This window comes from Nipponia nippon, unplaced genomic scaffold, assembly GCF_047370975.1.
Source record: "Nipponia nippon isolate SJK-2023a ecotype South Korea unplaced genomic scaffold, ASM4737097v1 scaffold_7, whole genome shotgun sequence".
NCBI classification, from domain to species: domain Eukaryota; kingdom Metazoa; phylum Chordata; class Aves; order Pelecaniformes; family Threskiornithidae; genus Nipponia; species Nipponia nippon.
Window position 1 is genome coordinate 27,982,112 of NW_028262391.1, and position 15,319 is coordinate 27,997,430.

The window sequence follows — 15,319 nt, forward strand, 5'->3', positions numbered from 1 at the left end:
GGGCCTGATCCCCTGGTTGTCCCACATGTGCCGCATGATGGCACTCAAGGTGATCTGCTCCATGATCTTCCCTGGCACTGAGGTCAGGCTGACAGGCCTGTAGTTTCCCAGATCCTCCTCCCGGCCCTTCTTGTAGATGGGTGTCACATTTGCTAACCTCCATTCAACTGGGACCTCCCTGGTTAGCCAGAACTGCTGATAGATGATTGAAAGTGGCTTGGTGAGCCCCTCCACCAGCTCCCTCAGGACCCTTGGGTGGATCCCATCCAGCGCCATAGACTTGTGTGTGTCAAGTGGTGTAGCAGGTAGCTAACCATTTCCCCTTGGATTATGGGGGCTTCGTTCTGCTCCCCATCCCTGTCTTCCAGCTCAGGGGGCTGGGTACCCTGAGAACAACTGGTCTGACTGTTAAAGACTGAGGCAAAGAAGGCATTAAGTACCTCAGCCTTTTCCTCATCCTTTGTCACTATGTTTCCCCCCACATCCCATAAAGGATGGAGATTCTCCTTAGCCCTCCTTTTGTTGTTCATGTATTTATAGAAACATTTTTTATTGTCTTTCATGGTAGTAGCCAGATTAAGTTCTAGTTGGGCATTGTCCTTTCTAATTTTCTCCCTGCATAACCTCATGACATCCTTGTAGTCCTCCTGAGTGGCCTGCCCCTTCTTCCAAAGGTCATAAACTCTCCTTTTTATCCTGAGTTCCAGCCAAAGCTCTCTGTTCAGCCAAGCCAGTCTTCTTCCCTGCTGGCTCATCTTTCGGCACATGGGGATGGCCTGGTCCTGTGCCTTTAAGATTTCCTTCTTGAAGACTGTCCAGCCTTCCTGGACTCCTTTGCCCTTCAGGACTGCCTCCCAAAGGACTCTGTCAACCAGGCTCCTAAACAGGCCAGAGTCTGCCCTCCAAAAGTCCAAGGTAGCAGTTCTGCTGACCCCCCTCCTTACTTCTCCAAGAATTGAAAGCTCTATCATTTCTGGATCGCTATGCCCAAGATGGCCTCCAACCATCACATCGCCCACAAGTCCTTCTCTGTTTGCAACCACCAAATTGGTGGTTGGACTTCCTAGGGAGCCAGTATAAAGGGAAAAGGAGCCTGGGAGAGGTGACAGTTCTTTTAAAAAGCTGTATTAAAGATACAGGTATAAGGTGTCCCACACAGATATAGTCTAAGAATGAGAGGAATAGTTGTCGGTGATTTGCTGCCCAAGTAGAAGGGGATGTTGAGGGGAAGTGTACAGGGGTATGTCCTGTTTCTGCTGATGCCTTGGGTGATGAGGGTGGAGGGACCTTACTGAATTTGGGTGATACCAAACTGGCAGGAGATGTGGTCACATCCATGTCAGAGGAGTATTATCCTGGTAGTCTTAAACTTGAGAGGTAATCTGAAGAAAACATAGTTCAGTGCAGACAAATATAAAGTTTTACTCCAATGCTACTTGTCTCAGTGCATCTGGGATGGGAATGACTGGGAAAGCATGTTCTGAAAAGGATTTTAGCGGAGAACAACCTGACTAAGCCAAAAAGGTATACAGCTGCACTGGAAAAAAAAAGACACTTAATGGGCACAGGACCGCTAGCTGTAAGACAAATGAGGGGCACCTACTGTGTTCTCCACACCTTTGGCATTAGGTGGGGTATTGTGTTTGCTCTCTGTGGCTCTGTGTTTTAAGAACATGAACTGTGCTGAATTTAGAAGACATCTGGGAGAATGGTAATTTAAAAATTACTATAAAAACAATTCCGGGCTAAGCTTGCAGGGAGAGAGGGAGAGATCGCCAGCAGAAGAGCACAGAAGGAGAAGAGCAAAATCAGCCCTTATAGCAGCCGGAGGGAATGCTAGACTCTTATCTACCACTTGGTGAAGTGCTGGAGTAGATGATAAAAATTCTAGGCCTTCTCTTAGCAATTGGAAACTTTTGAGAACAGCTTAGTTAAAGGTCTGTTAAAGTTTTGATGGAGTAGATCATATCTGGGGAAGAATGATTAGTTGAATAACTTTCTCTCCAGCTCACTTCTGTGATTATTGTGAATTCTGGAAACCAGTTCTTCCACAGAATAAGTTTAGTAAAATAATACATAGTTCTGTTTTTTACATATGAGACTATCTTGTCCTCTCCTTGATTTTTCTGCTTAATTGATGCTGTTTTGCTAATATTTCAGTTAGGGTGTTGTGCATTTTGAGTGTTTAGTAAGCTGTAGTGATTCTCTTCCTTCAGACTGATGATGAAGAGGAGTCTTTCATTTTGGAGGATCCCTTTCTCTTGAACATTGATAACACGGATACACACTCCTATGACACATCTTCTGTAGCAAGCTCTGACAGTGGGGACCGGACACACTTGAAAAGGTATTGCAGGACTGATAGCTTGGGAGGTTAAGTGATTTTTGAAGGAGCACTGCTTACATCCATTAAAAACGTATTCTCCTTTTTTGAGTGGGTAGAAGGAGAATGCAAAGTTAAGAACAGTTGAAACTTCCTAAGGCACCTCCTCCCTGAGCTTTGCTGTGAGCATGCAATTTGTCTGTTACCTGGGTAGGAACCCTTAATTGCACATGTGGATTTTGTCTCCTGCTGTTATATCCTTGGGCTGAAGTCCCAGGGGGATGCTGCAGGGACTCCAGTGAAGCTGCTTTTGACAGAATGGTGTTATTCCTGAAGGATCAAGTAGGCAAAGATGGGATTTGGTTTTGCATGGAGGGATAGTCTGTTTGAGCAATAAATGCATCTTATGGGTGATGAAGTATTTAAATTTCTCTGAATTTTAATGGAATCTTTAAAACACTAAGCCTTGATGACTTTAAAGAAAATCTTTCAAAGGTGTCTGATGACTTCCAGAGTCTGCAAGCAGCTGGTGGTTATTTTTAAAAGACAGGTGAACTGCTGTCACTCCTGTAAATGCAATGCTAATCTTGACATCTAAAAGCAGCCTGGAATGTGATAATTAGCTATAATACTGCTGACTTGTCTCAATAATTACTCAAATGATGGCCTGATCCTACATCCTGAGACACTCCCATGGCCTTCTTTTCTTATGTGCCATAAGAAGTTGTGATTGTTGCATGAGCAATTGCATAGGATATAAACACTCTTCAGTGTGATGGTTTATGGTGGCATATGGTGGTGTACTGACTCACTGTCTTTTCTTTTTTCAAATAACATCATTTGTATTGAAGGAAATGTTACCTGGAGTGGCTTAAACATTTTCCGGTACAGAGTGGGCAGAAAAACCTGGAAGTGTTATTGGCATCTTTGGGTGAAGCTAGGTGCCATGTTTATAGGTCCTTAGCTGTAATATAAGCTATTAACAACATGTTTCTTCAGCCTACATGTGAGCTACTGATTTGTCCACCTCTTGAGAGAGAAGAACCAAATGTTTCCATATTAGTTTTGGAAATTTGTCTTTATGGTGGTGTGTGCTTGGCAACAAAATTGCAAGTTTCCTGCAGATTTTCCCTCTGCTGTGTGTGCTACAGTATACCAGTGCTCTTTAGAAATAACTGTTGCCCATACACTCGTTACTTTTTAAAGACATTTTCTCCATAAATAGAAACACTTAACCTTTCATATTAGATAATGTGTTTTAATTGAATGTTATTCTTTAAGCATACATCCAGTTTTCCTGGCTAATTTTCCAGTATTCTGCTAATAAGCCCTGTCCAATTGTGTATTTCCCCTAGATATTCACCTTTAAAGGCTGAGGCTTCCTGATTCATTGAAAGATTAATTAAAGAGCAAAAGTGTTGCTTTCAGGCTTTATTAATAAATTCTAAGTTTTGTAGATACGTGCTTGAAACTGACAATTTGTTTGAAGAACTATTTTTTTTTTCCCCTGGGAGATGAGTTAAAAACAAATTTTATGCAGACACAATGGCTCATAGCAGACTTTGCTAATAATCTCATGTCCGTTTCATTCTGTGCATGTAGGCCCCAAGAATAAGAATGGAAACTGCATGAGTTACGAGTGCATGCAGAATTTACCTGCTGGTTTAGCTGTGGGTTAGGCAAAGTTCCAAACTTTTCTTCCGCTCTAATGCATTTGGATTATTTCTTGTTTCCTTAGGAAGAAAAAACTCCCAGATTCTCTCTCACTGCATGGATCAGTTATACGGCTCTCACTTCTGAAAGGAATTTCTGCCCAAATAGTATCTGCAGCAGTAAGTGTCTTTTTCTCCTGGTTGCATTCATTAAGAAAAATTTGAACCTCTTCTGGTGTGGAGGGGTGTGTGTGTGATCCCCTCCCTCCCCCTACAATTAGTTCTGGATAATACTAACATGTTTGGTACATAAACTACTAACTAGTAATCCCTAGCCAGTAGTGAATCAGGTATTAGCTGACTCATTGCAGCAGCAGTATGGTAGGTCCTCTTTAACGCTGATTTGTGTTGCTAGATGTCATTAAACCTGGTGGGAAATATTAATATAAAATGATAGCAGTGCTATTGTTCTGCTTGCTTGAAGATGCTGGAAATGGGTTTGCTTAATGCCTGAAGCAGGCACAGAACGCACTCGTTGTTCTGAGCTGAGAGAGGAGCAGGTTTGCACGTTCCTGCGTCTGTGACTGCACGTCAGACATGGGTGGAACAGAGCTGGCCTGTAGATCGTATTGCCAGGGGAAAACTGACTGTCAAAGATCGGAGCTAAGGTGGTGATTTATAATGTATAATTATGTATAATGTATGATTTATAGTGTATAATTTCTGAAGCATGTTCTGTTAGAACAGAATACAAGTGATGCATCTGTGTGTGTTTTGCGACGGCTGTGTGACCAGGGTCTCAATGTTAGTGTGCTGCTGCTGGCTGTTACTTGCGTTGATGGAGGTGTGGGTGATCCACCTGAATGGGAAGCTAATAAGGTGTGCTTGAGAGGGGAGAGGGGCATAGTTTTGCAATCGATGTCTATGCTGTGTACACAGAATACTGAAAACTGTTATTAAGATTAGACAGTTTTGAGAAGAACACAGTACACTTCATATGGAATTAGGGGACATTCTGGTTCCTCTTCATTTCTGTGCACTTTCTTATCCCTTCTGGGTATTTCTAGCCAGTGGTTTCCTCAGCACTGTCTGCCCTGGTGGGACTATTAAAATGCAACTTGTGTTGATTTTTTTGTATGTTGTAGTTCTAATTATTAGAGACGTGCACGGAGCTGGGATTTCTGTCTCTCTTGCTCATGACTTGTCCTGTTTTTCTAGGACAAAGTGGATGCTGGCTTGCCCACTGCAATTGTAAGTACTCAACAATTTTCAAGTACTGTATAGTTAGTTTTCAAGCAAGTTTGCTAAAGCAGTAATTTAGGACAGCTGATAAATGCATATTCCTCCTTACCCTTACTAAGAATTTTCAAATATGAGGGGTGGGAGAAGCAGCATGAAAGATCTAGTTCCTGGGGGCAGAGTTCAACCTTTCTTAACTGCCTGGCTGCCCCTCTGCTGATCAAGCCCCATGCTCTCCCCTTTTTCATGTCATCACTGGGGCTTGTTAGTTGAGCACCTAACCTTTCCCCATAAGGTAAATGTTCATCTGTGAACACACTGAATTTCCCTAGCTTCTTTTACTTTGCCAGTTATTGCTTTGGCTCCTAACAATTTTTTAAAGAAACTTAAACTGAAGTGCTCATAAAGTGATAGGTTCAAAATCTCTACGGCTCTGATGTAACTGAAATATGACCTTAAAATATAAAATTTCACTAAGAGCCTGTCTGAAAGATACTCCTGCTTAGCAATTTGCATTAAACTTCTTGAAGTCAAGCATGCTAATTAAAATACGTCAGAAGTGAAGCTGCCTATAGTTAAAGGAGAAGAGAAACATTTTAAGGAGGTAAAATAGGGCAAGTATTTGTTCTGCCCTTGTGAAATGAGTTTTAATGTTTTACAAAGAAACTAAAGATGTGCTTGGTCGCTTTGACTGTAGTAGCAGCAATCCATAAGAAATTATACTTTTTGTTTAAAAAAGAAAAAGGAAAAAAACTGTAGTCACATCTAAGGCAAAAGGTTGCACAGCAAAATTGGAAGCACGCTGTGACTGATGCGCACATAGGATGAAAACATGTACTTAGATACTCCAGACATTTGAGCACTTAATTTTTTTAATCTGATTTACATGTGCTAAGAAACAAAAAGTGGAACAACATTAATATGTCTAGAGCATTATGTGATTTCTATTAAGTTTTATTTAATTGGGCGCAGGTTTGCAAGTGCGATAGAATCTTGGAGCTATGCTTAATTCCCCATGGGAGGAAGTTGGAGTCTCTGGGTTTGCTGTGGACTGTCTCTTCAGGAGACCAGCACTGCCCAGGGTTGTAGAAGAGTTCAGATGTGGATGTAGCAGCTGAGTGAGCAAAACCCTCTGAGTATTTGTACTCAGCTACCACACCAAAAGGATGAGGCTGACTTTACAGAGAAGAAATTTCACTGTGGGTACCACTCTGAGCATTTGAATTTCAAACAGCAGAGTAAAAAGCAGGCCTCTGAACTTGAGAAAATCTGTGTGATGGTTGTTCAGGTGTAATACTTGTCTGGCTTTCACATGAGAATTGCTTATCACTTATAAATTAGAAAATGATTATATCTATAACCTTCTAAATCTTCCCCTTTTGGCAAACTTTGCATGAGTGTAGTGAGAGTTTAAGTGGCGGATTTGTGACTGACATTTCTTCTACTTCCAATCTTTCTGCATGACTATTTCAGGCAGCATCAAATCTGATAGCAGTGGGGACTTCCCATGGGTTAGCACTGATATTTGGTAAGTTAAAAATAAAGTTTTGATTATTTTGCATTTTAATGATCTTAAAAAAAAAACAACAAAACCAAACACAAGCAAAAAAACCCAGCCTGAATTAGAACTGCAGGGCGGATTTCTTCTAATATGTTCTGTTTGTGCTAAATGTGATTTTCTTGCAGTAAAGAAATAAAGCACAAGTAATATTTCAGTTGTCCTTATTCACATATTTCTTCTGCTTTGCTGGGGATTGGCACATTGATATTGAGAAATTTAGCTCTGTGGCAATTGTCTAAAGAGCATTTTCTATGTTTAAATATAAATTACTCTGTTTTCATGTGGAAGAAACCAGAACCAGTATACAGCCATCATCTCATACAGTATTAATCACCTTCTCCCCTATGACATAATAGCTGCCAGCATTAGGGAAATTAAAATGTGTTCCTTGCGAAGTGGAACTTCTGGCCCATGGCTACAAGGCTTGCATCATAGATTTCTCCTTCCCTGACCTTCCCCTGCACCAGTCACCTCTGTGTCCCTTCATTCTGTTATTCTTTCCTTCCTCTTATCACCAAACTTTCTTAAAAAAGTTTCTGAGCTTGTGCCTCTGTTTATCCAGCTAACTAGCTGGGTGAGAACAGCTCTTGAATTGCTCCCATGCACATCGAGTTTTTGTACCTTTTGTCTATGCAGCACGAAATTCTTAACAATTTTAGAAATTTCATTATCTTCTTTACTTTTCTTTTGAAGTTGGCTGAAATTATTCAAGAGACCAAAAGTTATGGGGGACAGGGTACAACAGAAGGATGGGAAAGACTGTGACAGTGTAAGACTCACCTTCCTGAGTATTTAGACATTAAACCATTTGATGCCATTTGCTTAATCCAGTATTGAAACAATTACAGGATGTGCTTAATCTGAATATAAACAACTTCTTATCTGCTACAGTCAACACATGATCCTACTGAGTTTTTAGTAGTAGGTCTTTGTGGTTTTTCTAAAATTTTTCTAATATGTGGAGATCTCTAATATCACTGCTACAGAACACATTTTTACTCTGGTTTTCCTATTGCTCTCTATACACAGACAGTATGAAGTCAGTAAGTTTTTAAACAAGAAACTGTTCTTTGCAAGCGTCATAATATAGAGATGTTATTTTTAGCATTTTACACTCCAGAAGGGGCTCTAGGACTCTATATAAGCATGCAAAGAGGAAGGGTCATTCTTACCTTTGTTGTGATTATTTGTGCATCAAGTCCCATTTAAGAGGATGGACCACTGAATGCCTGAATGTCCAAGATGCGTAGTATGCTATGGTATTTAAATTGATGTATTTTGTAAGATTTGTTTGTTTGTTTTGCTCAGTGCAAATGTGTTTAAGCAAAGTTTTCTTTGTTACACCATTGATTACTTTGGACCAACATGTTTACTGTTGTTTTAGCCATGACCTTTGCAAGACTGTGTAGTCTGTAGTTATTCGGTTCATTTTGTGGCCTTTAGGAAACTTGGCACAGTGCCATCTTTCCACTAATTGGCTTTTATTAAAACAAATATCAGTGCTTTGAAGAACTCTGCATACTTGCAACAGGGCCTTTAAAGCTTTCTGATCTATTGAAACATGTAAAGTTATTGTTTATACAGCCATGTACTGGGCTGTAGTATCACAAGCGCATTCAGCAGGTTGAGGAAAATTATTACTCCCCTCTATTCTGCATTTGTGAGATCACATCTGAAGTACGGTGTCCAGTTTTGGGCTGCTCAGTGCAAGAAAGATATCGATGTACTGCAGTGAGCCCAGTGGAGGGGGGTCACTAAGATGATTACAGGGCTGAAGCACGTGATGCATGCGGAGAGGCTGAGAGAACTGGGTTTCTTCTGCATGGAGAGAAGGTGGCTAAGAGGACATCATGTTGCTATCTTCTCCTGCCTAATGGAAAGGTATAGAGAAGAGAGACTCAGACCCTTCTTAAAGGTCCATGGTATTAGATAAGAGGCAGGGGACCCAAGTTGCAACATAGGAAGCTCTGATTAAATTTTTCACCACGAGGGTGCTGAAGCATTAGATAAGGGTTGAGAAAAGTTGTGGAATCTCCTTCCTTGGGGATATTCGAAACTCAGCAAGACCCTGAGCAAGCTGATCTTGTTGACTTTGCTTGGAGCAGCAGGACTGGGCCAGAGACCTCCACAGCTCCCTTGCAACCAAAGTTGTTCTGTGAGTCTACGCTGTAATTTAAAGGTGATGAGGAATGAAAGTATGTCATCCAACTTTGTTCCAGATATGGGCACAAATTCTTCCTGGACACTTGTGTTCTCTGCTAAATTCTTTCAGTTCTGTAACTAAAACTTGGGTGTTGACCCCAGTCCTCTCAGATCTATCTACAAAGAGAGAAATCCTCACGGGATATGGCTATATAAGGCCTTCTTGTGTACAAAGAGAAAGGATTAGTGTTCTGGCTTGGTTTTATTCTGTAATTTAAACCAGCAGTTTATGTCTGTAGACCGATCAATTTCTGTACATTTTTATGAAACCATTTTTCTACTAGATGTGTTAATTAGGATGAGATTTACTCCCTGAAGTTTTGTAAGCTGTGGGCATGGCTTATGCTGTACAATGGAAACATCACCTTTTTTTGCCTGCAAAAATGTACATCCATTTTCTAGTTGAACATTGCTTATGTTCAAGTTTCTCTGAATAGTTTTGTGTCACTAGTAAATTTTTTAACCCTTTATGTTTTTCTTTCATATATTTGGGTTTACGTAGCTATTTCATTTGTCTCTTTTCAGAAGTCCACCTGTACCTCTTAACTTGTCTGCTTTGTCCTTTTTAAGGAAGACTTGGGTAGCTTTCATTCTGCTTTTTTGAATGCTTCTGTTGGCGCTTGAAAAATTATCACAGGACAGTTCTCAGATTGCTCATCTAATCTTTGAAAAACCATATTTTTCGTGTGGATTAGAGTTGCATTAGATGCCAACTCTTTGACATCCTGTAAGTGTTGCAGAAGTGTTGGTAGGAAGGGATGTCTGGAGGCCTGTAGTCACCCCCTGTTTGGTGCAAGACTGTCACCAATAACTGGGTCGGGGCAGCCCTGGCTTTGTCTAGCGAAGTCTGGAAAAACTCTTAGGGATGGAAAATACTGCCCGACAGGCAAATGTGCATGCACATACTCCTCTGGTAACCTGCTCCAGGGCCACATAATCTTGCAGGGGAAAAAAATTCCTAACAGCCCATCTAAACCTCTCAGTCTACCACTTCTGGTATTTGCCGTTTGTTACATGATCTGATATTACTGAGAAGAGTTCGGTGCTCTCATTTTTTACCTATCTTTCAGGTAGTTTATCTTCTATTTGGTGCTTTGTTACCACATTTGGATAATGACAGTTTTTTGTGCTTTAGGAATATGACCCTTAGCTTGTTTCTAGTGCTGTGCTTGCGTGGGAATTTTTTTTTTTTTAATATAAATGAGGGCCATTCTTTTGCCAAATTCTTTCTGAAACTTGTTTGGAGTTGTGAGCATTGTGCAAATGAACAGTTGTGCTGTGTGCCATGACTTCTCATGAGGATTGCTAGCTGGAGCGGAGAAGTGGTCTCCCAGCAAGCCTATAACAATAAACAAATAATATTTAGAGGTTTTTTTCCTCCATCTTCCTAGAAGAACTGAGAGGTTTTTACACTACTCAAAAACTAGCCCTTAAGCAGAACTCACTGAAATGTGTTATTTTTCATGAAGACTTTATGTTCTGGACAGAAAATTTCTGTATAGCTAAACTTTGTTTTGATTAGTGTTGAACCATTTATTTTCTCTGTTGGCTGTAAAACTTATGGTCACTGTCCTGAGTCTTCGTTGAGGTGTGGGGGTAGCATGATATCTTGAGAGAACAGGTAGCGTAAGTACCTAAAGACAGCATTAAAACTAGATTTTGGGGACTGTTGTCCTTGGTTGTTTTTTTAAATTAATGAGGAGTTGATTGGCTGGCTGGCTGGTAACTGTTGAAAATAGTTTTACCAGTTATGTCACTGTGAACTTCCAGTTTTATTTCCTCTCAGATTTCTTTTTTTTTTTTCCTTCAGTACAATGAAGTCCAAATTTATAAACTCATTTTTCTTCAGTGATTCCATATGCTTTTTAAACTGCTTGGTTTTAAAACACTAGCTATCACAGCATCCTCTCAATTCCTTAAATAAATCAAAAGGGGAACTGTTAACAAAAGGAAATGCTATCAGCAAAATCTGAAGGTTCTCTCTGTCTTTGAAGATTATCACATATATGCTGTTCGTTACTTCACTCCTTCCTTTTATATTGATTTCTGGCTTTTTCTTTCCTCTTTTGGCCCTTTCTGTGTGGACTGAAAAGGAAAAGGTACAGTAACACCGCACTGTGCACGTACCCTGCATGAATGACTCCTGTCTTGCCCAGTTTGCATGTTGTCTGTGCCAGAATTTAAGATGCCAGATAAGCAGCAAGTAACGCAGAGCAGTAACCAGTCAGTGGATAATACTGCTGGTCAGTCTGGGAATTGGTTATTGAATGCATGTGCATTGCACATTTCCAAATTCTCCAGGCAAGAACAGCAGAGGAACAGGTAAATGTGCTATTTATAATGTTTTAGGGCAGCTGGTCCATAGCTGTTTGTAAAGGTGGTGTTTCGGGGCAGGACAAAGGCTCTTCCATGAGATCACCATCCACCTGTTTCTTCCTGAGAGCTGTCAAGTGGGAGCACTATGGAGTAGAACCCAATTCAAAGAGCCACAAGCCAGAAACTCTGTGAAACCCATGCAAGCAACTTCTGAAAGTCCTGCTCATGCACCCATTATACAGCTGGGGAGGGAGCAGTTGGTTCCTGATGTGGTAGGCACAGGTGGTCTGACTTAACCCCTGCTCTGAGTAATCATTTTACTAGCTTAAGCTAAGGGCAGCAAGTGGGGAGGAGGGTTCAGCATGCCCTGGTTTAGGGGGACAGCTGTTGTGTTATTGGGGGAGATGGTGTCTGCAGGCTGTCCCATTAGCTCACCATCTATTGTCCTCCTCATCCCCAGGCCCAAGAGGGATATACCTCCTGGGAGAGCATTTACTGGTATTGTGCCTAATAATGGTGGGAGGAAAGGACCTACCGGTAAAAATTGTCATATTTGAGTAATTCTGCAGGAAATAAAGCAGACCTTTGAAACTCAGGAAAATCATGGCTTAAGGAAAAGATCTTGATGAAAACCTGGTGATCTGAGAAGTAATAACTTCTGGAGTGCTATGCTTATTACTTTGTTCTGGAAATTGACTTATTTCATATTCACAAACTTGGTTTTGTTCTTTGCTTGTAGAGCTGTATCAAAGTGCCATCTCATTTTGACCTCAGACTTTGAGAGCAGCACAAATAGTTACTGCCAGAAATTCTTCAGATGAAGAATTGCTTTATGTAAATTGAAAAATTAAAAACATTTTTTTGACAATTGATAGCCACCTTTGTTTCAAGCATTTGGAAAAAGCTTTTTATGCTTAATCCTAAATGTGCCTTAATTCAAAGCTGATAATATTAGTCTGGAAAATCATCAAATCAGCTTTTATAACCTTTTGCTTTTATCCATTTTTATTACTCTACCAGCTGATTAATAGGAGCTCATTTATTTCAGGCATCTTGCTTTTCTTTGGAAGCAATTTCGTCCATCTTATTCGTAGTTAGTTTTTTTTTTAAAAATATTATCTAATGGCTCCTCCTTGTGTGTCATCTTTTGACTGGCTGGAAACAAGAACAAGTACTGGCATGGGTTTCTCTGGGGTTAGCTTTCCAAGTGATCATTTCTCAACTCTGAAAATGCATCTCTGGCAAACAATGGGCACTTCCTCCTTAGGAAGGAATAACTTGAGCCATACAAAGCATTTTGGGGGTGGAGTGGGGGTCTTGTTTATTTTGAATTGACATTGTGGGTGAGGGAAGAAGAAAATGGATTTGAAAGTTCATGGGGCATACATATGAAGATGTAAAGCTGGACTGAAAGTAGTAGTGATTCTGAAGCTGCTGCCCTTTTCAGAGAAAGCTGTGAAAGAGTCTCCTTTTTCATGCCTTACAGGAAACAGGTTATTGATGGACTTACTGACAGGTTTAAGTTGAAGTGGAAGGAACAGAATGCAATTCACCTTTAACAGCAAGAGCTGCAGTATTCACCTTATTTTTAAACATATTTCTATGGTTAGCAGATGGTCTTTTTGTAAATGACCTGTATTTCCAGTCCTCTGCAATAGGAATTATTTCTTTGGAACTTGAAGGACACCATTTGGAGACTACCTGTCTGGGGAACTTGTTTTCCAGCTGTAGCTCTGTGTTCTCTGAGCTTCCATGGAAATCTTGAATGATTTTTCTTCTTTTTCTTTGACCTGCTCTGATCTATGCCATGTACACCCTTGTCGCAGTGATGTCAAGGTGTTTTCTAGTAGCATGGCAAAGGATGATTTTTATTTCCATCACATGGCTTCTGCTTTCATCTTATCCTAATAAGGAGGGTTGTGTGCAGAGCAATGGCCTTAGTTTTGAAGCGTTTCCACTGCCTTGTGCTTGGTAATAGCGGTGGTGGCTGAAACACCCTGCCTGGCCCCTGGAGCAGAAGGTGCTGTGGTTTGCTGTGGCTCTGTGGCATCGGACTGACCTTCAGGAAGGCTCTGCATTGTGCTTGAGTGGCAGATGCAATGAATTACATGTTGCTTTTCTAATTTCTTGCTATAGTGACACTGAAGTAGTTTTGGCTCATGTTCCTCTTATGTATTGAATGATGGCAGCCATTCACAGTATAGTCACTTGAATTGTATACATCCTTTGTTTAGTTAAACATGGGTGTCAAGCCTTATAAAATTTAGATATCTATTTAAACAGGAACTTGTGTGACTGTTGGAGCTTTCAGAGCTGCTTCTGTACATGTAGGTTCAGCCAGTTTGAACCCTGACATTCTCCTTGGCTTTCAGAGGATTTTATCTTGAACAATGTCACCTTCATTTGGAAAGCTAATGAAAAGTGGTGTTTTATACAGTTCTGATTATTTAACTGTGAAAAATAATCTTCATCTACCTGTAGTTTAACTGAATATCTCTTACAGTAGAAGCAGTATCTTTATGCGATGTTTTTAAGTGTAAACAAGCGAATGCCAGTTCTCATTTGAAAATGCAGCTCCCTTGTTCTGTGTTTGGCACAAGCCAGACTGCAGAGGAAGAAAGGGGAGATGCTTCCTTCTTCATGCAGCATCAGGTGTTGTGCTGGCAGGCACAGCAGAGCAGAAGCATGTGAAGAACAGGTAGGCTTTTCCAGAACTGCCTGGGCTACGTGTCACCAGATGAGGAGATGATGATTTTCATTGATATGGTCAACCGAAAGCAGCTTTCTCTTTTCCTCCCACAGATTTCAAGAGCAGAGCTCTTCAACTTTCACAAGAATCCTGATGTCTCTGAGCACCCATAACATATGGTGTCCTCTTGACCACTGCTATCATCATGTTTTAGATCAAAACTGACAGTTTTCAATAATACCTGAGACTTACTTGTGCATTTGCAAGACAGAGCATGGCCTTTCTGTCTCTCCCCGGCCCTGTCTCATTTGGCGTGCAGAACAAGTGTTGTTTGTAACACCCTCTCTATCCCTAGCTCTCTGCTACCACTATCCAGATTTTGCAGGAAAAGGAATTTTTTACTTTCTTTTGGGTCACTACAGCGGACAAGTTTATCAAGGTAGATGCAGGAAAATGAGCAAGAGAGTGGAAAAAGTATTGGGGAAGAAATGAGAGATACATCCATGCTCTGTTTCACATCTAGCACATTGCTAGTGGTGCTGCAACTTGGAGAAATGTGTCCTGTGCCTTGGGCAATTCTTCCAGGGGGTTTCTGATGCTCAGCTGCTGTCTGTTCCTCTGAATCCTGTCCTTTCCCTTCCTTGCTCAAGGTGAAATCCTGCACACAGTGTTATTGTGGTGCTTCTGATGTATTTCAAATCTCTGGTCTTCATTCCAACAGTCCTCACAAAGCATCTTTTCTTCCTCCCCCACTCAAAAGCAGGACAAAAACAAAGAGAGGCGGAAAAAGCAGATCCAGAACATTTGTTTTCTTAGCTTTTAAGAGCAATGCACCGAAGATAGTCAGAGGGTTATCATTCATAACACCTGAAGTGCAACATCTTATAAAGCAGTTTTTAGTCTCTAGTGGTGGAAGCATACAAGAACTGAGCACAAACAGAGGTGCCTGTTGTTTGTCATCTGCAGGGGGAGGCAGGCATGGCCATGCAGCAGCCCAGTCCCCTAGGAGGCTGTGCAGGCAGTACCACCTCCTTTGCAGTAGCCTGTGTCTCAGGAAAGGAAGTTCTATCACAGTGTGGTGATCATTACTGTTTCCTTATAAAGTAAGAACTATGTTCACTAGAACTCATCGAGCGTTTTAACTGTGCAGCTTGGGCACACAAGTTCATTTTCCCTCCAGCTTCTGGCTTTTATCAACAAAACCGAGGAGTAAAAGTTACATAAAATTACACTTACCAAAAGCTTGTGCTGGGGACTTGTAGTTGATGTTCAAATCAGCCTACAGAAGTATAAGGCTCAGAAGATAGAACTAATTTTCTGTCATCTTCCTTGCTACA

At 40.9% G+C, this 15,319-nt stretch overlaps 1 protein-coding gene across 3 annotated transcripts in view; it reads left to right on the forward strand.

The window, feature by feature from the left end:
• The window catches only part of VPS8 (VPS8 subunit of CORVET complex), an 89,866-nt gene that overhangs the window by 3,216 nt on the left and 71,331 nt on the right, over positions 1-15,319 (forward strand). For 2 of the 3 annotated variants that reach the window (XM_087740038.1, XM_087740039.1), the window contains exons 3-6: positions 2,217-2,347; positions 4,062-4,155; positions 5,194-5,226; positions 6,688-6,742. In XM_087740038.1, coding sequence (XP_087596164.1) covers positions 2,217-2,347; positions 4,062-4,155; positions 5,194-5,226; positions 6,688-6,742 — 313 coding nt within the window. Of the gene's footprint in view, positions 1-2,216; positions 2,348-4,061; positions 4,156-5,193; positions 5,227-6,687; positions 6,743-11,202; positions 11,300-15,319 lie in introns of those variants that run through there. The other variant, XM_087740040.1, reaches the window with a different exon arrangement.